At 35.9% G+C, this 26376-nt stretch overlaps 1 protein-coding gene across 2 annotated transcripts in view; it reads left to right on the top strand.

Annotated features, from left to right (window-relative positions):
- LOC128863522 (uncharacterized) overlaps positions 1–26135 on the top strand; it is a 31685-nt gene extending 5550 nt beyond the window's left edge. For both annotated transcript variants that reach the window (XM_054102728.1, XM_054102727.1), the window contains 9 exons: positions 3362–3564; positions 5389–6505; positions 6565–6693; positions 14427–14532; positions 14608–15404; positions 15500–16178; positions 19908–20098; positions 20165–20637; positions 24476–26135. In XM_054102728.1, coding sequence (XP_053958703.1) covers positions 3362–3564; positions 5389–6505; positions 6565–6693; positions 14427–14532; positions 14608–15404; positions 15500–16178; positions 19908–20098; positions 20165–20637; positions 24476–24678 — 3898 coding nt within the window. In that variant the 3' untranslated portion in view covers positions 24679–26135. The remainder of the gene's footprint in view (positions 1–3361; positions 3565–5388; positions 6506–6564; positions 6694–14426; positions 14533–14607; positions 15405–15499; positions 16179–19907; positions 20099–20164; positions 20638–24475) is intronic.
- The last annotated feature ends 241 nt before the right edge of the window (positions 26136–26376 follow it).

Here is a 26376-nt window from a genome sequence, read left to right as displayed (position 1 = left end):
CCGATGTCTATCGATATTTTGTATTGTTGGATTTAGCCCGAGACGGGCCATACTTTGGTTGACGCTTCTACGCAAACAGAGTAAATTATTTTTTAAATTTAAAAAACAAAAAAAAAATGTGTAGTGTTTTCGGACACTGTAGCTGAATGGGTTGGTGCGTGACTACCATTCGGGAGAGCAAAGGTTTGAAACCCCGTGCATGAACATCAAATAGAGAAACAGTTTTACTTATAGCGGTTGCCTCTCGGCAGGCAAAGACAAACCTCCGAGAGTTATTCTGCCATGAAAAAGCTCCACTTAAAAACCATTTGCCGTTCGGAGTTGGTTTAACCCTTTGGGGACGGAGCCGCTCGACGGGCGAGCGTCACTGAGGACGAGAGGTATTGGAGGGCGCAGTAAAGAAAATAACTAGGTTGAACGTTATAAAAACTAAGGCTTTATTTAACACAAGAAAAAATGTTTATAAAATCGAAAAATAATTATGTATAAACAAACAAAATGAAAAAAAAAACAACAAAATGAAGTTTGGTTGTATTTATGTATACGTTTTATAATCCGGCCTTGTGTGGCATCGTTCAAGTTGACGAAGTAATGCCGGCATCTTCCGTCTTATCAGATTCAAAGTAATATTCATCAGAACTGTCACTATCTAACGTATCATCTCTAGAAAATATAAAATATATAAAAAGCCTGCTGGTTCCTCTAGTAGTGACCCTGAAAGACTAAATCGAATAACTGAAATTCGTTCTGACTCTACCGTCGTCTTAGAGTAAGCAAGTTTACATTATAAGAAAGATAAGACTTCATCGCTAACGGCCGTAATGTCTTTGAATGAAAACGTGACTCTTTTACTACGAGTATACCTATGCGTATTTTATCGCTCAGAGCGACAGACGTCGCGAGCCTTACTGCTGCGAACTAATTTGGGCGACTATTTGCGGACACGCGTCCGGAAAGGTAAAACGGCTTGCGGCTCATCCCCAAAGGGTTTAAACAAACTGTAACACAACTCTAACAATTGTGTAACACCATCAAGACGCACACCACACCACAAGCTCGGCCAAAAAGGGTGTACGCTCCAATTACTTTTTTTTTTTTGGTTTGCTTAATCGAAGTTTGATTTGGATTATATGACTGACTGTCGTAGGTTTCCCATGTGACTAGTGAAACTGGATAAGTTCAAATCCCACGACAGTCAAATACTTCCTGAGGGGCAGATTAAAAAGTTTGAAGACCCCCAACCAAAGCAAATTCATTGGGCTTGTGACGATATGGTACACGCAATATCTAAAATTCGTAAATACATAGATTAACATAAATCTTCTGATAATGGGAAAAATATATTTTTTGTGTGAAAGTTATAGTTTTTAAGATATATGTAGACTGCCGAAGCTTTTGTGAAACGAACCAAAAGTTGAAGAAATTGTAAAAATAGATGATAATCAGATGCATTGTTAATATATATAATCCATAGGAATGGTTAAGTTAAAACTATAAATAATTAAGTACCATTCATAAAATAATATAAAATTATTTAGAAAGGGGATAAACTTTTCCCTTACTTCCAAATTGCAGCAATGGGTTAAGTGGATCCGAAATCAGTTGTTTCACCCTTAGTAAAAATAAAAAATCATCTTTAATGTTTTTTATTCCGTCTCATTTTTCAAAAATTAAAGTAAGGAAACTTCAAATGTCAGTATTTCAAGCTGACTGGCGCACTTTGTTTTATTACTCTATGATTTAAGGGGTCCCGGTCAAGAGCTCGAAAATTTAGGGTATTTTCAGGAATTTTTTTTACAATAAAAAAAGGAAAAACGATATTTTCAAGGCTTTTTATTTCACTTCTTTCACATAATATACAAAAATGAAAAAAAAACTTTTTTTGAATTTTAATAATTTAAAAAATGGTGTTGAAGTTGACCCTCCCAAAAAATTGGGCCTGGACGCTGTTGTCAACTTTTGCTCTTCTACAGGGTGGGCCATCTTTTTTGTCGGTATGAAAACATTGAATAACTTTGAAAAAAAAAAATGATTTGTATTGTGAGGTATTTTTATTTGGTTTGGTTGTTTACAATTTATTAAAACTAATTTTTGAATACAATATCAATCAAGCGGCCACTTTTATTACGAATCACAAACTGCGATCTTTTTTCTGCGTTTGTCATCACCTTGTCAAGCATTTCGGGTTTTATAGCGTCCATTTCGGTTGTTTCGGTGTAAAGCGATCCATGGTTGAAATTTTACTGAATTGACGTATCGAAAACATGTATGTTGAAATCGATCGGTTGGTAAATGACAAAGTTATTCAGCGTTTACATGCCAACATAAAACATGGCGCACCCTGTATTCATCTGAAATACAAAAACCAAAAACAATTATTAATCAGTATGACTGTAGCTATGTCCTGTACTAGAATAAAAAAAATTAAAAAATTGGCAAAATGGCGCGGTTTTAAATTTGACACTTTAAAAATCGGGTTTTTTCCAGTTTTTTAATCAAAAAGATACGTAATAATTGAAATAATATTATGATTCCAGTACGGGTGATAGCCATTGATGTTGTGAACAACATATTAAAATTTCAGACTATTCGGTTAAATAGATTTTCTTTTGTTTAATTAGTTTTGAGATAATTGAGTATAAACTTTGAGGTACTGGAGCGCGCGGACCACTCTCTACCTAGTTAATGGGCTGTAGCAGCTATAATATTGGGGATTTCCGCATGAAAATTTCACAGTATATTCCTAAGATACTACACTCTCGAAATATCGACAAAAACGAAAAACCTCAAGCCAAGGCGGATTCATTAAAGCTGTTGGCACTACACCTACAACAACGTTTTGTACATTGAAATGCCTCGACAGAAGGAAATAGAAAAGAAGAAGAAATGGATGAACTTCGTCCGACTTGCATTTGAAACTAGAAGCATACGACGATAGTGTGAACGGATTTTCGTCATTTCCTATTGTGCCGGCATTTGAATGTATATGGCGAAAGGAAAAAAGCAAATCACTTGGTCTACTGATACAACCTTTAATTACTAGAGTAACTACGTAAAAAAAATTTAAAAACCTATCCCCAAGATCCATCGAAAATTAGAAACATTTTTTAGACATTATATAGTTAATATTTTTAATAATTTATGTTTTAAACGACACAGTTAAAAATCTTATTAATTACATTCCCCAAGTTGCTCATATAACCCACCTATAAGAATTCGAGTTGTCCTGCATGCAAATGGCAACCTAATTCAATTCAAGACAATCTTGGTGTACATGCATACATACTTACATATCATATAATACAATCGCATATGTAATCAAAATTATACGATTGTAAAATTACATTCCACCATTTTGCAGTTCCTCGCCGTACCAAGAAGCCAATAAAAAAGAAATTCAATTAGAATCGGTTGGAAATAACAGTGACAAATTAGCGCCTTTGGCCGATCCAGAGCCAGTGCCACCAGATGTGCCATTTACAGCATCAGCGCAGAATGAAGCACAGCAAACACCCAACGAAGCCAATAAAGATGCTATCAAAGGAAGTCAATGCTTGGAGAAGGGTATGTTCATAATTATATGGGTAGAAGCAACTGCATAGATGTACATATGTACTTATATATTATATGTAGCAATAGAAATGACTAAATATTAGTTATACTATATTATACAATAAATATTAAAATTATTATTTAACCGAATGTTGGGTTTGCTACGCCAATCTACGAACATCTCATCTACTTAGGTATATAGGTAGCATTCAAACAGATAAAGAATCGATTCAAATCCTGAAAGTATTCGATTTGGTTCTTCTTGAATCAAAGGTGGCCTCAAATTTGCTAACTTCGCAGAATCTAAATGAAATTGTAGCATAAGTTTGCCATGACTTAACTGGGGATGTGTTGTGTGAGAGTGTCAAAATACCGAACTTTTGTAAATTAAAATAAAAAGTTAGGTTAGGATAGTGCAAACATGGAAGAGAATAGAAAACATATTTGAAAGAAAAAAGTTCTTTATAATAAAAAGATGGGAACAGAATTCAACAACTATGTCAGTTCAACAGCTGATTTTTCAAATTCACTAAGAACTAAATAATGGTACCGCGATATGCGCAACCTCCGACCAGTAAGAATTTCGGTGGGCTTTCTCCATAGGATAGTTCATGAGATATTGGAATTTATTATGGTTGCACCCTCATAGAAAAAACTTTGCCTGGCGTCGCTTCACATTGTGTGTGCCAACTTGAGTTTCGTAGTCATTTTCAAGAAAGGCTCTGATGCTACCGGTTTCGAAGCCACTACCCCTTTAGCCAATGAATCATGTACCTCGTTCCCGGGCATAACACTTGTGTCTCGGGATCGATAAAAGTTGAAAGCGATGCACGCCCTTAATGAGTTTAGTCTCTCTATACCATTCAGAAATATTGAGGATTTAACTTCAAAGGGGGCAAACACTTTAAAATGGCGTAAATGACTCATTGCGGAAGTTTTTCTTTATATTTATCTCGGCATACACTTCTGCTTAGAATATACTCGGATAACTGTCCATCGGCATCGAAAGTTTGCTCTCAAGAGCTGAGGAGCTCCAGTTTGCTTAATTTTTCTGTTCAATCAAGGTTTTTCCCCGATGTCATCTCTAGGAATTGTGCTAATTCTGAAAAAAACCTGATATCTGGGTTATAAATGATGCAAAATTATTCACACTTGGTACTAATATTGAGCAAAAAGAAATACGAGCAAGTAAAATTTCGAAAAATATGCAGTGCCCTTTGCCGAGTAAATGCTTGTATTTCGATAACAACTTAATTAAACTCTCCCAAAGCGGATAAAAACCACTGGTATTTTTTATATCTTAAGACTAAATTTATTTTCGTTCGTCTGATGTTACAAGCAATAACAAACAGTTAGCCAGAATAAAACTTTACCAAAATGTACGCGAGTATATACAATTTAGCACATTCTTACTTTATGCATTTGAGTTTGGCGTCTAGGACAAGACCAAGGCCCTTAACTTCGCAGATAGTTTCAATTGCTATATTGAGGTTCACCCTAGCGCACCATCTCTTGGTCAAGTTCAGAGCTATTTGCAATGACGCCGTTGTCAGTTAGCTATTTCCTGGTTTAATAATATCTCTGTACGTATTTTCCTGTCAATGTAGGAAAAATATTCAGGCTCCTGATCAAGAGCCTTAACAAAGTCGTTTTTTTACCAAAATCGAAAGTATACGACAAATCGCTTTTTAAGTTAGTACATGTACGTATGTTTATATTTTCAATCTGAGATTACTTCGAATCAGCCAACAGCTGCTATATCCACAGCCTTTCATGAAGTTAGCGTTATATGTTTACCAAAAAATACTAATTAATGCTTGTTAAATAAATCTACAGACTCTGAAACTACAACACCACTGGGTTTGAATGCTCCTTGTGATATTCCGAACCAAAAATCGGCACCCAACAATTTAGCCATTCTTCAAGGAAAACCTCCGCCTGGACGCAAAATCGAAAGGGACAAAAAAATTGTGATTTACATTCTGGCAAATAATAGTCCCGAGTACAAAAAGCACAAGCGTGTTATACATAGTATCTTCAAGCAGTTTGTCAGTAAATGCCAAAGTAAAGGTTTTGACTTTTTAATCTCTGATGTGCATGAAAATGATGTAGGGGCGAAGAAAGACTTCAGTAAATTACTTGAAGTTAAGCGCTGGACGCAAAGCCCACAAGAAGCAGAAGGAGGGCATGAAGAAGCGGCAAATTGTCTATCAGAAATTTCCAGACACACTTCCACAGCGTACATTATACCAGTGCTATTTCTGGGTTCAACACTCGGCACTCCTATGTTGCCATTGACAATTGAAAGCCAGGATTTTACTTCGGTTTTAGGCGTTGCAAACGAGGAGGAGAAAGTACTGCTGGAAAAATGGTATACGATTGACAACTCATATCAACCAATGTGTCACCGTTTGTACACCCAACAAATCGATACTTACTCAACTGAAGTGAACGGCGAGTTAAATCACTTGTTGGAAGTATTACTTCGACTTTTTTCCGATGATTTAAAGGACTCATATTTAACAACCGTAGTAGAGCAGGAGATCAACAATACTGTACTTATAAGTCAAGAGCTCGCCAAACGATGCATATGGATACAAACTGGAGCACAGTATACAAAATTACCAGAAAATGCCTCGCAATTAGATGCAGAAGTTTTGAGGCGGATTACAAAAGTATATGCTGAGCTAAAAATGCACCTTTCGGAAAAAAATCTAATTAGAATTCTACCCACCATGAATATATTGGATGAAGAGCTAACTGCAGTTATCGAAAATTTGCTGGATAAATCGATCACATCTATTTTCGAAGAACATCAGAACAAAAATAGTATACCTTACAATACAAATGGAGTAGACAAGGTGCTCCTAGAAGAAGTGTATCTAATTTCACATTATTCAAAGATATTGGCACAGAATTCTGCTAATTTTGATATTATGAATGATGTGAAGAGGTAATATTATTCCGGGTCTTGAAAGATTTGCTTCTTTATAACAGTCTCTTTGTTTAAAGATATCTTAAGGACAATACCCAATGGCCACTTGTCATATCTGGAGCCAGCGGTTGTGGGAAGAGTGTGTTAGCATCCAAAATTATGGAAAACGTTCAGAGATGGAAGCCTGATGCTACGTTGATATTAAGGTAAGCTTCTTCAAATTCAAATTGATATGAAAATTATAAAAGTGAAACACTTTAACACGGCATAAGCGTTATAAAAATAGGCAAGTAATCCCAATTGATATTTTCATCTTCGACATAGCAGATTGCGAATTCTCTACAATTTATTTTATTAACTTCGCTTTTGTTCTAAAACTCAGATAAAAACTTGAAAGCTATATTTTTTTATTCTTTTGAGCAAAATAGTTTATAATATTCATCAGTTAACTGTGATGATATCTACATATATTAGCCTGCCGGCGATAAAATCCTTCCCAAAGTAGTCAACAACCTCCAAGGTAGAAATGAAATGCCGAACATCTCCTAACGAGATGACCGAGTCATTTCATCTAAATGCAACATGAGTTCGTGGCCACTGTGCATAACTACTCAAAACCAAATTGTCCGCTTCACAGACAATGACATAGACTTACCACTTACAAACATGTAAGCTACTTATCTTTGAGGAAATTATAAGAGCAGCGAATGACAGATGCCGTAATGAAACTCCCTGCAGAATCCCCAGATAACTGTGGCCGACTCTCAATGCTAAAAGCACAGAATCTCTGCTAAGCCAAAATAAGCGCAGTTTTAGCACACTGATTTCAGTTATAACGGATACTGGTTAATAGACATACACGCCCATAGAATGGGCGTGCAAGCACAAGGCTTCTGCAGAAGCTGTCTAAATGAGGAAGAGACGATCTCGAACCTCCTTTGCCATTGTCCTGCTCTATCCAGACGTAGATTTACCAGTTTAGGTAGACAATTTTTTTATGAATTTAAAGATCTTAGTACTGTAAAAATCAGGGATCTCTAAAATTTTTGAAAAGTACACACTGGAGAGAGTGGACAACCGCTTTAGCCTAACCTTACTGTGATTAACTCTTTATTTCATTTATGCAATACAACAATAGTATAAATTTTAGCGACCAGCAGATCGAGCTCGGTAAAGTTACCGTGTACTCAAATATTTCTGATAAATATTTTTCAAAAGCACAAATTAATATCTACTAAATAATTAATTCAACAACGGCAGGCTAATCACTTACTTTGTTAGAGCACTTATTTCGATTATAGACACTAGCATCTAATCGTATAGGATTTTTATACTGAGCTTGTTCACGTTGATTATTGATGATTAATTTTATTTAACTATTGTAAGACTCATTCTAACAACTAACTCTAATTAGCATCGTGAAATAAAATTTTCTACTCGTTCCTAAAGTTTGTAGTCCAAATAGGAGGCATTTGCTTTTATGTGTGGATATGATCCACAAGTCACCCAATTCAGCCGGCGCATGGTGTATCTAACAAAATGATTCTGAATTTTTTCTATTCTAATGGAATACTCGGTAAAACGAGGATTTCAGATATTGCTACAGTGTTCCAAGGTGGATCTGACAAAAGGAAAGTACAGACTCTTGAGAGCAAACAGGTCTTAAAATTAAGTTGAGTTTTTCATTACAAATCCAAACATCGACCCAGATTTAGCAACCACTGAGCTTGGAAAACCACATTTTGATAAATTATATAGGGTATAAGTAGTGGACCTAGGTAACTACCCTGAGGTAACGAATATAACATCCGAATCGGTGGTGTTTATGATAAAGAACTGAGTTCAATTTGTCAGATAAAAAGTAAAGTACATGAAGATATTGGAAAGGAATCATATGTGATCAAGTTTATTGAGTAAGAATAGAAAAAATAGTTTGTTTGATGAATATAAGCCAATACCTGTTGAATAAAAATGTGATATATATATATTATATATATATTTTTTTTTGTTTATTTGAAAATTGGAAAAGTAATGAATTACAATCACAAAGAATTAAAAAGCATTAGCGACTAGGCCATCAGCTTTACGTAACATAAGTATTTATATAATAATATTCGTGTATAATTTAGATTTCAAAATACAAATTAATTTTGTAAATAAAGTGTATAAAACTTTTAATGTTTTCTGCGTTAACTTCGGACAGAAGTTCTTCTATTGTGTGGCTTGATATTGATTGTCTTATTGAATGTAATGCTTCACAATTTGTAACGATGTGTTGGATAGAAAGTGTCTCTTCGTTGCAGAATTGACAAACGTGGTTTTGTAGGTTGTTGTTTTGAAAGAGGTTGCTGTGGGTCAGGCGTGTATGTCCAAGCCGAAAACGAGTATAAATAATCGTGTTTCGCCTTGTGGTTGTTGCTAGGAAGATTGGAGGGTTGAAGCTTGGATTAATGCATTTATAATAATGGTTTATGTTTTGCCATCGTTGTAACATTTGTTGTCGATTTGCTTTGTTAGTTGCGTTTTTTAGGTCGACCTTGTTAAAACTGTATATTGTGTGTAACGGCGACTAAGTGGCAAGTTTTGCGCTGCGTCTGCTAAGGTGTTTCCACGTATTCCAATATGGCTAGGGATCCAAAACAACTTTATTTTTTCAGGGTTTGAAATTAGCGTATCTCTGATTTGAGATATCAATATATCGTTGTTGTTTATATTTTTTATTGAAGTCAAAGTTGATAGTGAGTCACTGCAGATAAGCCATTTTCCTCCGTTTTTTTTCTGTTATTTTACAGGCGTTATAGATGGCAGTTGCTTCGGCTGTGAAAACGGATGCATAATATGGTAATAAAGCGGAAGATAGTGTCGCATTTTCGTTAGCAATGCTGAAGGCGAGTACATCTTCATTTTTCGAGCCGTCAGTATATAGTGTGGACCAATTATGGTAATTGTTGCGTATGCGTTGAAAGTTTTGCAGAAATACGGACACCGGAGTTATTTCTTTTTTATATTGTGTTAACTGTAGTAGAATGCTGTTCGTCGGTAGTGTCCATGGAGGATTCTTTATGTTGGAGGTGATATTGTTTACCAACGGCATGTCAAGGTGTTTCGCTATCTCTATTAGCCTTTCTATTGCTGGTTTTTTACGTGATTTTCGTTTTCGTTTCAGCCTGTTTTTTACTATTGATTTTAAGGCAGGGTCATCATTTTGTGCTAGTTTGATTGCCGTTCGTCCGGATATATAACTGATTCTATCTTTTATTAGCGGAAATTGCGCTTCGGCGAGAATGTTGAGGATGGGAGTGGTGCGAAAAGCGCCTAACGCCAGACGAATCGCAGAATGGTATATAGATGAAATTTTTGAAATATTTGTTTGGGATGTGTGTATCTTCTGTGTTTACGAAAAAACTTTTGCAAGTATGTCTGTTGCATATATGTAAATGATTAGATTTGGCTATGGATATCTTAGCTCCGCTGATGTTGCACCAGTTTGTTATTTCTACTAAAAGGCTATTGAATTGTGATTGGAACGTCGTTATGTCTTGTACTTTGGCATATATACATAAATCTTCTGCATATAAGACATGATTGAAATATTTGTTCTCATTGATTACTCGACTGAGTTTGTCAAAGGCAACTAAAAAGAGAGTGACAGAGAGGGGGGAACCTTGCGGTAAACCATTTTCCAGAGGCCAACAATCTGTTATAATTTGATTTGCTTTAACCCGGAATTTTCGATTTAGCATTAAGTTTTTAATGTAATTTATTATTTAGGGCCTAACTTCCAAGCTAAAAGTTGATCCATTATGGAGTGTAAACCAACTCTATCGAATGCCTATTCCATGTCTATGGATATAAGAGACGTGTGGTTTCTGCTGGAAATACTATTGGTTATGTATTCGTCTAAGCGAAGTAATGCGTTTAATGTGTTGGTTCCGGACTTAAAAGCGGTTTGGTTACTTGACAGCAACTTATTTGTGTGAAGATACCACATAAGCCTCCGAGATACCATTTTTTCTATGGTTTTTGATAGGCAAGATAGAAGGGAAATAGGCCTATACCCTTCTGTCAGGTTTTTTGGCTTGTTTGGTTTCGGTATGGGTACAACAAGGGCAATTTTCCATTGTTGTGGTATAGTGTGTGTATTGTAAATGAGGTTGTAAAGTTCACATAACTTGAGCTTGCCAACTGAAGGAAGTTGTTTTATAAACTCATAGGGGATATTATCTTGGCCAGGTGTTTTCCGTTTTGCGAAGCTAGGCATCCATCGAGTTCTTGCAATGTGAAGGGCTCTTCTAAAGCTTTCGCCTTTTTACTTAGTTGATAGACCATGCTTATTGGGTTTTTATAACGATTTTTTTGTCCTGTGAACTGAGCTGAAAAATTAGTTTCTTTTGAGTAGTTTAACCATGCATACATAGATGTAGATAATTTGTCATCTTTTTCAATAGAGTGAATTAAGTTAGATGGGCGGTGCCCGTAGAGTAAGTTCACTTTGTTCCAAAGGACTTTTGATGGAGTATTGCAGTTAATATCCTTAGTGAAATTTGTGAAAGCCACACGATAAGAAATTTTCGTTTCTCGTTTGAATTTAGCATTCGCCTTTTTATAATTTAGGACATTTTCAGTGGTGGGGTGATGTTTGACTAGTTTCCAGAGGTCTTGCTTTTTTTTCTAAGATCATGCAAGGTATCATTCCACCAATATGTTGAATATTTTCTTTTCTTATTGGTAGACATAGGAATTGTATTGTATGCGCTTTGCTTAATTTTTTTGGTAAGGATCGCAGCGGCTTTGTTTGGATTCATTGAATCGATTCTCAAGTTTTCCAGGTCGTTTGTCAAGCGCATTTGGTATTGGGCCCAGTTTGCATTTTTTAATATAAATTTTTTGGGAGTGTGGTAAGTCGTGTTTGAGGCCATGTTAAATAGTGTTATGCTGATAGGAAAATGGTCACTCCCACAAAGTTCCTCGTTTACTTTCCAGCTGGATGCAATGTTTAGTGGTGGAGTGCACATGGAAATATCAATGTGTGTGAGTGTAAGGTGAGTGGACCAATGGGTAGGACTTTTGTCGTTTAAGATGATGAGGTTAGTATTTTGAATAAATTTGGAGACATTTTTGCCCTTATTGTTAAACCTTGGAGATCCCCATAACAGGCTCCAAGCATTTAGATCACCTACAATTAGCATAGGTCCATTTATTTGTGAAGTGAGTTCGTGTAAATTATGCTCAGCAATTTGCTCGTTTGGTGGTGAATATATGTTTAGTAGAGTAAAATTGATTTTGGAATTTATCTTGATTGCGATTGCAAGTAACTGAGTGTGTAGCTCAAAAGGAGTATATTCAATATTATCAGCAATAAGAATAGCGATTCCACGTTTTGCGTTTTCTTCTGTTGTAATATTATTCTTACCATACATAGAGAAATTTGTGGGTATAAATCTTGTGGAAGGGCCTTCCTTAATATGGGTTTCTTGGATTGCTACGATTTTATAGTTATTTTCTTTTAATAGTAAGCATAATTCATTATAATTGTTGTGGTATCCATTAATGTTCCACTGGAGAACTTTAAGTACCATATTGAAATTTAAATTGTACTTACTCTTCTAACGTATAACGATAAAATCTATAGGTGAGAGGAAGTTGTTTTAGTTTTGTTGCATTATTGCACTGTCTTCTATTGTGGAATTTGTTGAGTCTATGTTAGTGAGTGGCATGTTTGTGGTCATTGGTGTGTTTGTTAAATTATTGGACTGACTAATAAATTTGTATTGTTCATAAAGTTGTGAAAGATTTGGGTCTAAGTGTAATTGGGTTGATGTTAGTGCAGAGTTGGTTGATAATTGATCAGTATTTTCTTTGTTATTTGATTTGCAGCTTACGCTCTGGGAACGGATTGTAGTTGTTGAGTTGAGTTTTACATAGTTGTTGTATTCCTTTTTTGTTGTTTGAGGTACCTTAATTCTTTTTTGAATTGCTTCTTCAACGCTCTCTTCGGTTACATTTTTACTGTAGTCTTTTTCTATACGTGGGACATTGTTTGTTGTTTGAACGATGGAACGGATTGTAGTTGTTGAGTTGAGTTTTACATAGTTGTTGTTTTCCTTTATTGCTGTTTGAGGTTCCTTAATTCTTTTTTGAATTGCTTCTTCAACGCTCTCTTCAGGTACATTTTTACTGTAGTCTGTGTTGAATTTGTTGACTGACTCAATAGCTTCCTTAAAAGAGCATTTATTTACAATTTTATGTTTTATTATATCTTGCCTTTTTCTATACGTGGGACATTGTTTGTTGTTTGAACGATGATTATGTTTGCAGTTTATGCACAAAACTTTTGAACAAGGCGTGGAGTAGTGAATGCTAGATGAGCATACATTGCATTTTGCTTCAGAGGTACAATGTTTAGCTGTGTGACCGATAATGAAGCAGTTTTTACATTGCATAGGAGATGGGATATATGGTTCGACTTTTATTTTAAGCCATCCTACGTTCACTTCTTTTGGTGGGCTATAGGTGCTGAAGGAAACGATGTGCAGAGGGGTATTGGTGAGTTTTCCCTCTATGTATTTTTTGCATTCTACTGCACCTTGCTAGTTTAAACCTTCTACGATTTCATCTTCGCTTAAATCTTTTAATACTCCGGAGTATATTACACCTTTTGAGATATTGAGCGTTGGGTGAAGAGAGACAGATATATTGCAAATATTAGATAATTGTGTTGCTTTAACGAATTTATTCGCTTGTTGTTGAGTTTTAACCAGAATAAGTAAGTCTCCTTCTTTAGTGAATGATATTTCTAAAGGTTTTTCAGTTGTTATCGATTCTAGTGCTTTGTTGACTGCGAAAATATTGTAGGCTTTAATTGATTTCCCTGTTTTGCTTTTTATTAATAAAAATTTTGGGCATGATAAGTTTTGTTGGGTACTTACGGGTTTGATAGATTTTAACGCTGGAAAGTCATAGTGATTGCTGACATTGTAGGCTTTTCATTTAGTTTTTGGTTCTTCGCCTAAGATGGCGAAGTAGTTACTTCTGCCCCTTTCGGGGTCTTCTTCCATAGTGGTTTGTCACAAATAAGCAAATTAGTTCTTAACCGGTGTTATAAAGAGTATTTGAATTAAAAATTGGTGGCACCTTGGCACGTAAAAATCACACTTGAACGAGATTGACACACAGATTGACACAAAATACTACACAAGCGACTGTTCTAACGTGACCGCACTGTTTTTTTGTTTTATATTTTTTTTTTATTTTTATTTAATTTTATTCAATTTCCAAAATTTCAAAAACAAATTAGATTAATAAATCGAGAATGCTCTCTCTACGCCTACTCATTCGAGGAGAATGTGATATATTTTTATTGAGCTTAGTGTTATGAAATTTGGTGTCGGTGCCACTTTCAGAAAAACGAATAGAAAATGTGACTCTCGGCAGGAAGTGTGATGTCACTTTTTAGTAACGGATTTCGAGATCGGGCCAGATTGGAAGTAAGCGAAGTTGTCTAGTGATGTTCTACCGATGCCTATCGAAATTTTGCATTACTGGAAAGAGCCCGAGATGATCAATCATTTGATTCGAGAAATTGATAAATCCCAACACACATCATACAGTTTCGGTTTTCCTTTCTGCATATATTAGGGTGACGTCTGCTTACATTACTGTTTTACAATGCTTCAAAATGTTTTCAATATCATTTCTGTAAATAATAAATAGTAGAGCACCTAGGATGAATCCTATTTCTACTTTTCCACCCAGAGACTCCACCATAGCTACTACCTTTAGATACAACAAGACTTGCTATCACATGATCAACCGCAAACCCCTCTATCTCCTGCGTGGTAAAAACGGCCAGACATTTTTACATCGATTTTCTTCTACGGCGACGTTTATCAAGTTTTAAACTAAACGACTTACATATATATTATACTTATTTTTGCAGATATGTGAATTTGACAGTTCGATCTTCCGATTTAACCTCTTTGTTGGGCTCCATAACAGATCAATTGTCAATTTTGGCGAATGGCTGCCAGTGTAATTGTGATCATGTAGGTTTCCGATATACTTTCATATATAATATTTTAACATACAAAAATTCTAACATTTTTTTCTCCTCCTTACAGTCAATAGAAGGTTATTCGAATATTCTGAAAGAGCTGCTTGAAAACCAGGATTTTTTCGTAGTTATTATTATCGACTCTTTGGATGAGATTCTCTTCGAAGCGAATTTGGAGTGGCTGCCGGTAAACCTGAATAGCACGTCCAAAGTGATACTGACCGTAACCGATACTGATAATAAGGAAGAATCGCCAATTTTGAAAAACTTGAGCGACCTCGGCATACCCAACAAGTGTTTTATAAAGATGAAGCAATTTACTGAACGACAGTGGAATGACATTCTTAGTTCTGGTGGCAGCGAATTTTATGCTTCTAATGGTGCGCTCAAATTGCCAGAGGAGTGGAAGACTTTGCGTGGCAAGACACCATTACATGCGAAATCGTTATGGTGGCTAGCTTGGCTTTCGCACATGTCCATTAGTATAACGGATATATCGGATGTGCTAGATAAAATGCTGCAGATTTTGGAGACAAAGTTTCAAACGGAACATGTTGAAATGATGTTACTGATTGTGGCCGTATCAGATTGGGGCATACGCGAGAGCGATTGCTTAGGTATTTTTCAAAAGCAGACACAATTAGAAGCGCAGGCCGCTTTTAAGATATGGTCAAAATTTTGCTGGCTTATGGGACCCATGCTATTGTTTTTAAAAAATATTCGTATTGCCGATAAGAGTTTTAGAAATGCTGTTTTCAAGAGGTATACACACAAAAGGTGGCTGGTTCACAAATCAATACGTGACTACTTCGATAGACAACAGAGCATACTGCCAACTGCGCACGGAAATGGCCATATAACAAAGTAAGGAACTCGGGATAAGTACGAAAAAAACTTGAATACGAACAATACGCCCCTGTATGAATTTGATATTTAATACATTTTATTTTGACTTTCAGTTATAACTACCAGAAGTACTTAAAACTGCCTTATCATCATTTCTGTGCCATAATTGAAGATAACGCAGCACCGGATAAAATCGAAATGCTCTTCAATTGTTTCTATTTCACCGATCTTCAATGGATTGCCGATAAAGTTCATTCTAATGGCCCAGCGTATTTAATGCATGATATATTAACGTCTGAGAGACTTGCAAAAATTGAGAAGCAATCCTGGATCCATATCAGTTTTTTAAAAGATTTTTTGAAAAACTATATGCGTGAACTTAGCTATGATGGCCATCAGTTTTTCACTTTAATTAAATACTATTTGAAAGCGCGAATAAGAGACGATATAACACTCAAAGATGATGAAAAAATCCGCTCTTGGTTGGAGTATACCTATGAAATTGAAATACCTTTTATGGAGATATTAAATTCTAATTTGGGTTCTGATGAGGGCGCATCAACTAGTAGTTACGATGTATTGGTCAATTTGCCTCAAAAAGGCTACTATGTGGCATCGATAAGTACCGAAAGAGAGGAAATATGTGTTTGGGATGTAGAAAATTGTTCGCGAGTACGACAATTGTTGGGTATACCGCAGCCGACATCTATGTGTCCAGTCGGAAACTATGAGGCAGCTGTTTTGTGTCGACGTGAAATTCGGGTGATAAATCTCGATGAAGGGAAATATAAGGTAAATCTATAATATAAATATTTGTAATTTGTATTAAATTGATATCAGTTTTATAAGTGTGGTCAATTCTAGCTGAGAGCTTGCTACGCTTAAAGAATTTCAACTCAAAATCGTTAATGATTTCAGAAAGAGCTACTCTTACCAACCCGGTTTTCATTAGAGACTTACACATTTCGTATTTATGTACATAAATAAAAGCGTCGCATTATGTTGGGCGAAGAGTTGAGCTTCTTCTTCTTCTTAATTGGCGCTATAACCGCTTATGCGATTTTGGCCGAGTTTAACAAAGCGCGCCAGTCGTTTCTTTCTCGTGCTAACCGGCGCCAGTTGGACACACCAAGTGAAGCCAAGTCCTTCTCCACCTGATCTTTTCAACGCAGAGGAGGCCGCCCTCTTCCTCTGCTACCACCAGCTGGTACCGCATCGAATACTTTCAAAGCCGGAGCGTTTGTATCCATTCGGACGACATGACCCAGCCAACGTAGCTCATACAGCTCATTGCTCCATCGCCTACTATACTCGCCGTCACTAACGTCCAAAAGTTGTCATCGTCCAAGTTTCTGCGCCAAACGTTCGGACAGGCATAACGACAGCCTTGTAGGGTATTAGTTTTGTTCGTCGAGAGAGGACTTTACTACTCAATTGCCTACTTTATCCAAAGTGGCACTTGTTGACTGAATTCTACGCTGGCATTGTTCTCGGCGTTATAGCTGGTTCCTAGATAAAGGAAGTTTCTTACAATTTCAAAACCATAGCTGTCAACAGTGACGTGGGCGCCATACGCGAGTGCGTTTGTTTGTTTGATGATAGGAGGTACTTCGTTTTGTTCTCGTTCACCACCAAACCCATTTGCTTTGCTTCTTTATCCAGTTTTGAAAAGGCAGAACTAACAGCGCGGTTGTTAAGGCCGAACAATTGTACGCTCTTATAACTGCACTCCAATAACTTTCACTTCACTTCTTCGAAAATGTATGGAGAGAGTTTTATGTTGTTACAACAACAACAGGGACTTTGCAAAAGCAAACTCTTTTCCTCTCAATCCTGTAAAACCTGCTAATCTGGCTTATTCATAATTATTAAAAATACGTGCAAAATAATCATCCAATTCTGTGTTTGAGTTTGATTACTAAATAAAAATAAATATTTTCAGTAATGAAAACCGTTGACATTTACGCGTTTCATTGCTTGCCTGGAAAAATTATAAATCTTCAGATTGGGTGATTATTTTGCGTCACTTATTGTGATACATGTGCACATACTAGGATGCTAGTAGAAAATTTTGATCCCGGGATTTGACTATATTTTTTAATGTAATCTGGTGCTTAACTACCATTCGATAGTGGCCGAATTTTTGAAGTGAAAACTTCTTTAGAATCGTTGGGAGTGATTTGAGACTCGATGAAACGAAAAAGCGACACTACGAAGCGTTATATGTTGATATACGTATATGTGTGTGGCTGCGTACTGCTGAGTCACGCTAGTATAGTGAGTATTGTAGTATGTATACTACACTGCCTATTACTTGCTTTGGTGTTTAGTTCAAGCGTCATACGTATGTATGTTTGTATGTATGCTAGTACGTATGTGTGCGCGCCTGCGTATTACGGAGCCACGGTGAGCGAGAAGGCATTATGTATACCTATACTACGCTACCTAATACTTGCTTAGACCAAGCGTCCTACGAATGTTTGTGTGTATGTTAGTACGTCTGTGTAATATACGCGTTACGACGCTCATAATAGCAACCGCGTGTGCTGTATTGCGTCCGTATTTTTATATTTTCATTTTTTATTATTTACCGCAATTGCAGGCGGTGTTGCAATATACCACAATCAAAATGACGGTGCTCGTATTGTAACTCTATAGATAGATCTGAATGCACAGCAACTAGAATCACTGTCTGTTCAGCTCTCTAAAGTGGGAGAAATATGTGCATGCGAAACCAGATTGAGCAATGGAAAAACAGTTTTAATTGTGGCAATTTATATTTCACCGAATCAATCAATAAATAGCATCACAGAATTCATTCACGAAAATTTAATAAAGTATACACCAGAAGTATCGCGGATACTTAGAAAAGATTACGATAAAGCTCCAATGATTTTAAGTGGCGATTTTAACGTAAATTTTGCATTGGACACAGCGGTTCCATTAATTGACTTTCTCAATACAACATTCAATTTAAAAATGTGTAACAATCGCACTGAATCAACAACACGATCAAAAACAACAATTGACGCGGTATTTCAAAGATATGTTGGCAACATCGAAACCAAAGCATTTGTATCATATTTTAGCTATCATAAGCCACTTGTTGAAATTGAAAACATTGAGGATGAATAATAATAAAATGAAGAAAATAAAATATGAACTTTATAGCAATATTATAATGAACCTATAATTACCCCGCTCCTAATGCTGCTTTCGTCTCATTCTCTCTCAGTTTGTTTTACGGAAGGTTTCACTTCTATCGCGTCTAACCGTTAGACTGGTATTTTTTTTTTTCTAATTGTAGTCGCCCCTTGGCAGACTATAGTACATACATATCTAATAAAATAATGGGGTTTTCCATTAATACCACCTATTTGGAAATCCCAAAAGTTGTAATATGGTTATTGTAACAGTAAAGAGAGTAGATGCTTTCCATTTCAATTCAACCGGGCTATTCGGGTCATATTCTCCGATTTCGTTGTAACTCAAATATATTGCTCTCTGGTCGAAATAATGAGACACGTATTTTTTTGTTCGCCCGAAAAAAAATTTTTTCAAGAGTTATCGGCAATTTTGTTTTTCGGCTCAAACTCGATTTTTTTTAATTATATAAGAACATTTTTTTTTTTAAATGCCCATAACTTAGTCAAAACTGAACCGATTTTAATAATTTTGGGCTCAAAATGATCGTCATTACTTACACGAGCGACTTAATGTAGAAACAATTGCAAAAAAGTTGTTGAAAATTTTTTATTTAGCAAAAAAGAAAAAAAATTGAAATTTTTTCGAAATTCAATATTTCAAAAAGTGTATTTTTTTTTTATAACTTTTTCTAAATCAAGAGGACACCTCAAACTTCAATTGAGTTGAATGCCCAGTAGCTAAAATGAGTTGTTTTTGAGTAATGAATTTTTGAGTAAAAAACTTGTTTCGCACTTTTTGTTTTTTGGAAAATAAAAATTTTCAACAACTTTTTTGTAATTGTTTCTACATGAAGTCATTCGTGTAAGTAATGACGATCATTTTGAACCTAGAATCATTAAAATCGGTTCATTTTTGACTAAGTTATAAAAAAAAAAATCTTGTATAATGAAAAAAAAATCGATTTTGAGCCGAAGAACAAAATTGCCGATAAATCATGAAAAAAAAATTTTTCGGGCGAACAAAAAAATACGTGTCTCATTATTTTGACCAGAGAGCAACATATTTGAGTTACAACGAAATCGAAGAACATGACTCGAATAGCCCGGTTGAATTGAAATGGAAAGCATCAGTAGACATTATGTTTAATTTTCGACCGAATCTCGAATTTTAATTCAGGAGTTAGTATTGAGTTATTAGCGTATGCCGTTTATTTCTAAAAACGCCAAAGAAAACAGTGGTACAGCTATTTCTAATTCCCAATGCTAAGTAACGCTAAATTCAAAATATGTGGTATTAATAGGACATGTGAATAAATATATTCATAGAAACCCAGTAAGTAAATAAATAACAATACCAATACAAATAATTTTTCAGAAAACCTTGAAGGGTGTTATGAATCAGAAAATGCCATATTTTGGATTGCATGACCAAAACCATGTAGTCTGTTTATCGCGCAATCGAATGTATGTCCATCTTATGAACCTGGAGTCCGGGGACTGTGTTATGACCTTCAAAGCTGGCGAAGACCGATTTCTTAATTCTCTGCTGGTTTCCGGAGATGGACGGTAAGTTAACTGGAAACTTTTAATATTTCATCCAATTTTAGCTAAGATTTAAACTTTTATCAACAGTATTCTTGTTTGCGGTGATGAAACACAAAAGCCATTTCCGCTTTTGGTTTGGCACCTATCACAGAAAAAGCTGCTCTACGATTTGCGCATTCCACATCACGATTTCATTACCTCGCTATCGGCCATTACCTATGAGGGTTCATATGTTTGCGTCGTGGCCAAAGAGCTAAATGAGCCTACTCCTAATTTTATTGTTGTATATGATTTGCAAAGCGGTACATTGTTTAAGAAGTGGAAGCCTGTCTGCAATACGGTATCGTTGGCGATATCTCAAGCGAATGCTTGCGTAATAGCTGGTTTAGAAGACGCGAAAATCCTAATTTGGGATTTGATAACCGGCAACTGCAGATCAACACTTATTGGTCATAATGCTCCCGTGACATTTTTAAAATTGGATCCCCTAGGAAAAGTATTGTTGTCACGAGATAAGGAAGGAAGTGATAACTCCATACGCGTATGGGAACTGAATACAGGTAATTCAATGCAAGTATATGTGGGGTAAATAAAAAAAGGATATATGTGTATATATATTAAACTTCTCGGCGGTCGCTGTATCCTGTATACAACTTCGAAACTCAGGGGACGAAACACCAAAATTATAGAAACAGTTTTTTCTAATAGCGATTGTACTTGGCAGCCAATGACAAAACTCCGAGTGTATATCTGCCATGAAAAAGCTCCTCATAAAAAACCATCTTTCATTCGGAATCGGCTTAAGGGGGAAGTCTACTGTGACAAGGGAAAAAACAGGCTTATTTTCCGGATTTTATTTCTAACAAAATATTGCTCGTACATAAAATCTATTTAAACTCTTATCTTTATTATATATTTAAGTTTTTGAAAAAAAAAATTTAAGCCAAAATATTCAAAATGGCCGCTGTGGCACTTCTGCAAGCGCAGGTCCGCTTTTCTTAGGTGCCTAAACGGTGTACATGAAATCTTACGTTTCGGTGATCTAAAACAAAAAAACAAAATATTGTTATCATATACATAGTATTGACTCTCGTCTGACGTAGGATTATGTCGATACAAAATTTTGGCGTTGAAAAAAAAATTCTTGAAATTTTTTTCTTTTTTTTTGCCTAAAATTGATGTTACTATTGTTTATAACAATTTAACAAATAACGATATCAAAAAAATCCTATGTCAGACGAGAGACACTATTACAGAGAATATATAATTAAATTTTTAAGCTGATTCATTTATCAGAACTCGAGATATCGTGTACACCGTATACAAAAACTTAGTTTCGAGAAAAATGCGTTTAAAGTTTCAGTATAGCAGGTACGCGCTTTGGAGCGCTTCGGGAAAAGGTCGAAATTTCAACGAAGAAAAATTTAGCCAACTGTAACACATATTGTACCTTATTTAAGAGGGTTCAAAGTATTTTTTAAGCTAATAAAAAAAAAATCGATTTTTTGAAAAATTCACAGTAGACTTCCCCCTTAAAACTGTATGAAAGTCCCACCGTTTGTGGAACACCATCTAGACGCACGCCGCAAATAGGAGGAGGAGTAGCAAAGTAGGAATAGCAAACAAGTTTTGCGAATCATTCAGAGCAAATGTACTTATGAACCTTGAACCAAAAACCCATTACGAGTCTTTGGGTTTTCGAAAATAAGAAAACATTTGAAAGTTATAATATATACAGGTTGCACCATACTTTATGCTGATGTGTGAAAATTGTGTGTATTGTGTATGTGTTTTCCAGAGGTTTTGGTCTACCAGAGATCGGTTCCTTCAGCGCCGGTTTTTCAGAGCGTAGAGGTAGGGAATGTGTCTCTCGTCGCGTTTCCCTGCTTTGCGTTCGTTGCTCGCGACAATAAGTTCTGTGGCTCACTATAAGGATGGCTCCTGGAACTTCGACAAAGCCAACGCTTGTACGCCCGGAGGTTGCCTTTAGTCCGTTAAGGACTCCTGACCAGCCATTTCAGTGTTCTTATTTAGAGCATATGAGCTAGGCCTACGGAGACGCTTCTTCTGCACCCCTCCAACTGGGTTTGACTTCTCTTCAAAAGGTAAAATCCTCTTGGTTTCGCCAGGTAGCGGCTTTTCCTCAAGGGGCTTAGAGTTAATGGACGGTTCTTAAAATTAATAGGCATGCAGGCCGATAAGGCAATCAAATCAAAATCATCAGAGCGGTTCTCGAGGAGGTTGATCTAGGTTTGTCCCCTTGTCCAAGGACGGCGTTTTTTCTCGTGCAGGAGTACGAGGCTTCTAGTGTATTAGAATTTATAATCAACTGGTTCTTTGGCTACATATGTACTTACATAGATACTTCAGAAGTTGTGGTAAGGGGAGAGGAATGGTCAACTACGGCAGAGCCCTGGATTAGAAGGCAAGGTAGATTCATCACCCTCTGGGTATAGATCTGCAGTATTCTGTGAGAGACAATGTTACCTCTTGTATGCTCAGAATCTTCTGCGCGAAGCCTATTTTAAAATAGCGTAGATACCATTTGGTGCTTGCGCCAATCAGACCTGTCATTTTTCTGGCCTTCCCGTTGCTAGAAGTTTACACAGAAGCTGGTATATTACTTTGCTATATTTGCCGTTCGTCATTATTGTTGTTCTCCACTTAAGAGTTGGTATTAGATCGGTCTGCGAACCTGTCGGTTTTAATGTTTTTTCTATATATTTTTGCTTCCTAATTGATTCCCTCGAGTGTGAGGGAAAGAAAATCCATAGCTCTTAGTAGCACAGTAAGCTCGTAGCCAATATCAATATCGTGGGGCAAATATCAATGAAGTGATCATGTACCCATATTAATCTGATAACCTCTCCAACATATGTGACACTGATGGTATGCCTAAGCAAACTGATAGTACATCCCAGACCTTCGTACATAGATGTGCGCAAGCACAACGACCAACATCAAAGTTTAGGTACCAAGAAAAGGACCGGTATGACCCGATAATAATAATAATAAGAACTAACAAAAAAAAAATCGTCTTAGCCCGAACGTAGTTTCTTCTACGAGTACACTAATTTTTACATGTAATTGATATTTATTTAATTTGAATATTACAAGGTGAAGCCCAAAATAAACAAGACTGAGCTAAAATAAAAACGACAGGAGCTTTGTTCTGATAACTTCGGGCTTATTTATTCAAATAGTAGTATTTTACGCGATCTAATATAAAAGATTTTCCAAAGAGTGCTTCAGGTCATTGACCGGAATGTCCTTCATAATGTCGATACAAGCCTTTTGGATGGCCTCTCCGGACGCAAAACGTTTTCCTTTCATGGTCAAATGCAATTTTCCCAATAGGTAGAAGTCACAGGGAGCCATATCAGGTGAATACGGTGACTAATTGATGGTTATATCGCGAATTATAGTCAAAAAATCAGTCACAAGAGTGGATCAATGAGATGCATTTTCATCCAGCTTCCTCCTTCGCGGTATTCAGGACGAATTCGACAAATGCGATGAACCAAACGCTTCAAAATGCCAGGATAGAAAATTGCATTGACGGTTTGGCCCGTTGGCACGAACTCCTTGTGGACAATTCCCTCGGCATCGCAAAATCAAATCAGCATCGACTTGATGTTTGACTTCTCAAAATGCGATTTTTTAGGTAGTGGCTTGTCTGGGGCCTTCACTTTGACGCTTAGTTTCACGTTCATGTTGGAATCACAACGTTTCATCACCAGTTACAATGTTGTAAAGGAAATTCTCGTCTGTTCTCAACATTTCTTGCCTCTTTAATGAGGCCTTTCGAATGTTGAATTCTGAGTTATTTTTAGTCCTCAGTTAACTTGTGCGGAATGAAACGTGCACAGACCTTTCGTAAGCCCAAATGATCAGTTAAAATGCGATAAATCGATGTTTTGGAGATATTCAACTCCGATTCCATGAATTTCAACGATGATTTCGGTTCGTTTTTGATAAATTTATGAACAATTTCGATGGAGTTCATTATTCATTTTCATTTATGTCCTAACAACCATCTGTGAAACGTGTAGCCGCTCATGAACTCTGGCACGAGATAGAAAATCATCGCCTTAAACGTTTTTCATAAATTCAAATGTTTCGGTAAACAGTTTACCGATTTTAAAACAAAATTTGATATTAGCTCTTTGATCGAAACACACTTTAGTCGCAATAAGTTTCCAGAACCGAATGTCACCAAGCTTTCACTGGAAGTCAGCTAGGGATGTAACTCTCAACGCACTAAGTCAAAAACATTTTTATGACGCCAGTCGTGTTTATTTTGGACTTCACCTTGTATGTCAAAAAAGCTTTTTTAAATAACAAAAAAAAAAAAATATTTCTTATTACACACATTTACATACATATTTCATTTTTTAGGTAAATCGTTAGCCGTTTTCAAGCCCCCGGGCCAAATAACAGCGTGTGAGATACTACCAAATGGTGAATTTGTAGTCGTAGCTTTGAAGAACAGAACTGAACTATTGACTTTGGTTTTAAAGAATTACGGAGAAGCTCCAGATGATAATTGTTATTTGTATGGCAATCCAGATAACCAAAACCAAACTTTTAATCTTAATTAATTAAAAGCAAATCTTTGAACTTTATTAAGTTAAGGAAGTTTTTAATTTAATTATGTGTCTTCATAGGTATTATTTAAAAATTTAAGAAATATTAGTACGCACTTAAGCTTGTACAAAATATTGTTACACCTTTATATTAGAATAAGAAACAACAAAAAAAAACACAAGACATAAAAATAGCTGATATTTTGAAATTATATAGAAATCTCTAAAGACGTTAGAGGAGCCTGTGGTTTGTTTTTGGGTCTGTATGCATACCATACATACTTGTGCGTCTGTAATTTCCATGTAGTGCTTTAAACATGCATAAATATAAGATTTATGTAGGAAAATATGAAATTTTCTAAAACGCCAAGGAGTTCTTAACTTCAAAAGCCACAGTCTCTTCAATCAATTCTTCAATTTATGCAAGACAATTTAGACTAATTATTATGTTTAATTAAGTCTCCATTTAAGATTAAGCGCGCAGTAATACAATTTTTATAGACCCAGAGCCATTTTGTGGCATAGAGAAGAGTAACTTCTACCTTCGTATTCAGGAAGTAGAGGAAAGACAAAGAAGATCATACCGGGCTTATCGCAATCAAAAACAATGCTAGTATGGAATTAAATAAGAATATTTTTAGAATCATCACAGGAGTTCTAAGAAGGGCATTGTAGGTTGAATCATCTTCTTCTAGCCTGGAATTATACTCCAAGGACACTTGCAGATTCTGTGGGTAGAAAGATGAAACCGCCATGCATGTGCTGGGATCGCGTCGACCACTGATGTATAAGCGGAACAAACACCTGTGGAGGAAATAAAACTCAATAAAGAGCACAAATACTAAAACTTATTGAGCAAGTTGGGCTCAGAGAAAAGCTCTGAATCCATGAACGGCGCACAATTGATCTTGCAGGCCGCAGGGCTAAATCCCCTCATAATAATAATAATAATAATAAGATTTTGCGCATTTTGCAACAAATTTTCTATGTGGTCCATTGTTTAACTCTTATATTTATTAGATTGGTGACCATTACATGTAATGGATGTATGTTTGTATGTATGTATGTAACTGTATTAAGTAATTGTAATTTGACAAAATGTCTCTACTAGTCATATAAATTTTAAGTAACAAGTACCAAATCCATGATATACAAGTACATATGCATGTATATTAACTGTGTTCACGCCTGGCTGGATATTCTGGGAATTTACTATTCATTTTGCTTGTTTTTGTGCAACATAAAAAGGGAAAAATAAAAATAACATTTAGCTAAAAATCGGCACCGATGAAAAACTCGCAGACGTAAGTCCCCGGTTGCTTACTATTCTTTGTTTATGCTATAAAAATAAAATAAAAACAACACTAATTTTTAAGTACGATTTTCATTTTTAAGTTAATATACTATAAATAATAATGTTATTGAAAATCACTATGTACAGGTTATTAATACCAATAACTGAATAAAACCACTCGGAGCTACTTTCAAAATGAAATAAAGAGCATTTTTTTGATTTTTGTTTGTAAAACACAATCAAGTGACTAGTACAGTAGTCGAGTTACCGTGCCACACCATCTTGAGACGGATTGAAATTATCATTCTAAAACAACAACAACGATTATCTATGAATGAGGACAGGTTAGGTTATATTGGCTGGCCGAAGCCTCGCAGAGACCATTTTAGCCCGATCATAGAGATACCAGATCAGAGTCT

This window comes from Anastrepha ludens, chromosome 5 (assembly GCF_028408465.1).
Source record: "Anastrepha ludens isolate Willacy chromosome 5, idAnaLude1.1, whole genome shotgun sequence".
NCBI lineage: Eukaryota > Metazoa > Arthropoda > Insecta > Diptera > Tephritidae > Anastrepha > Anastrepha ludens.
This window is presented reverse-complemented; position numbering and strand designations above follow the sequence as displayed.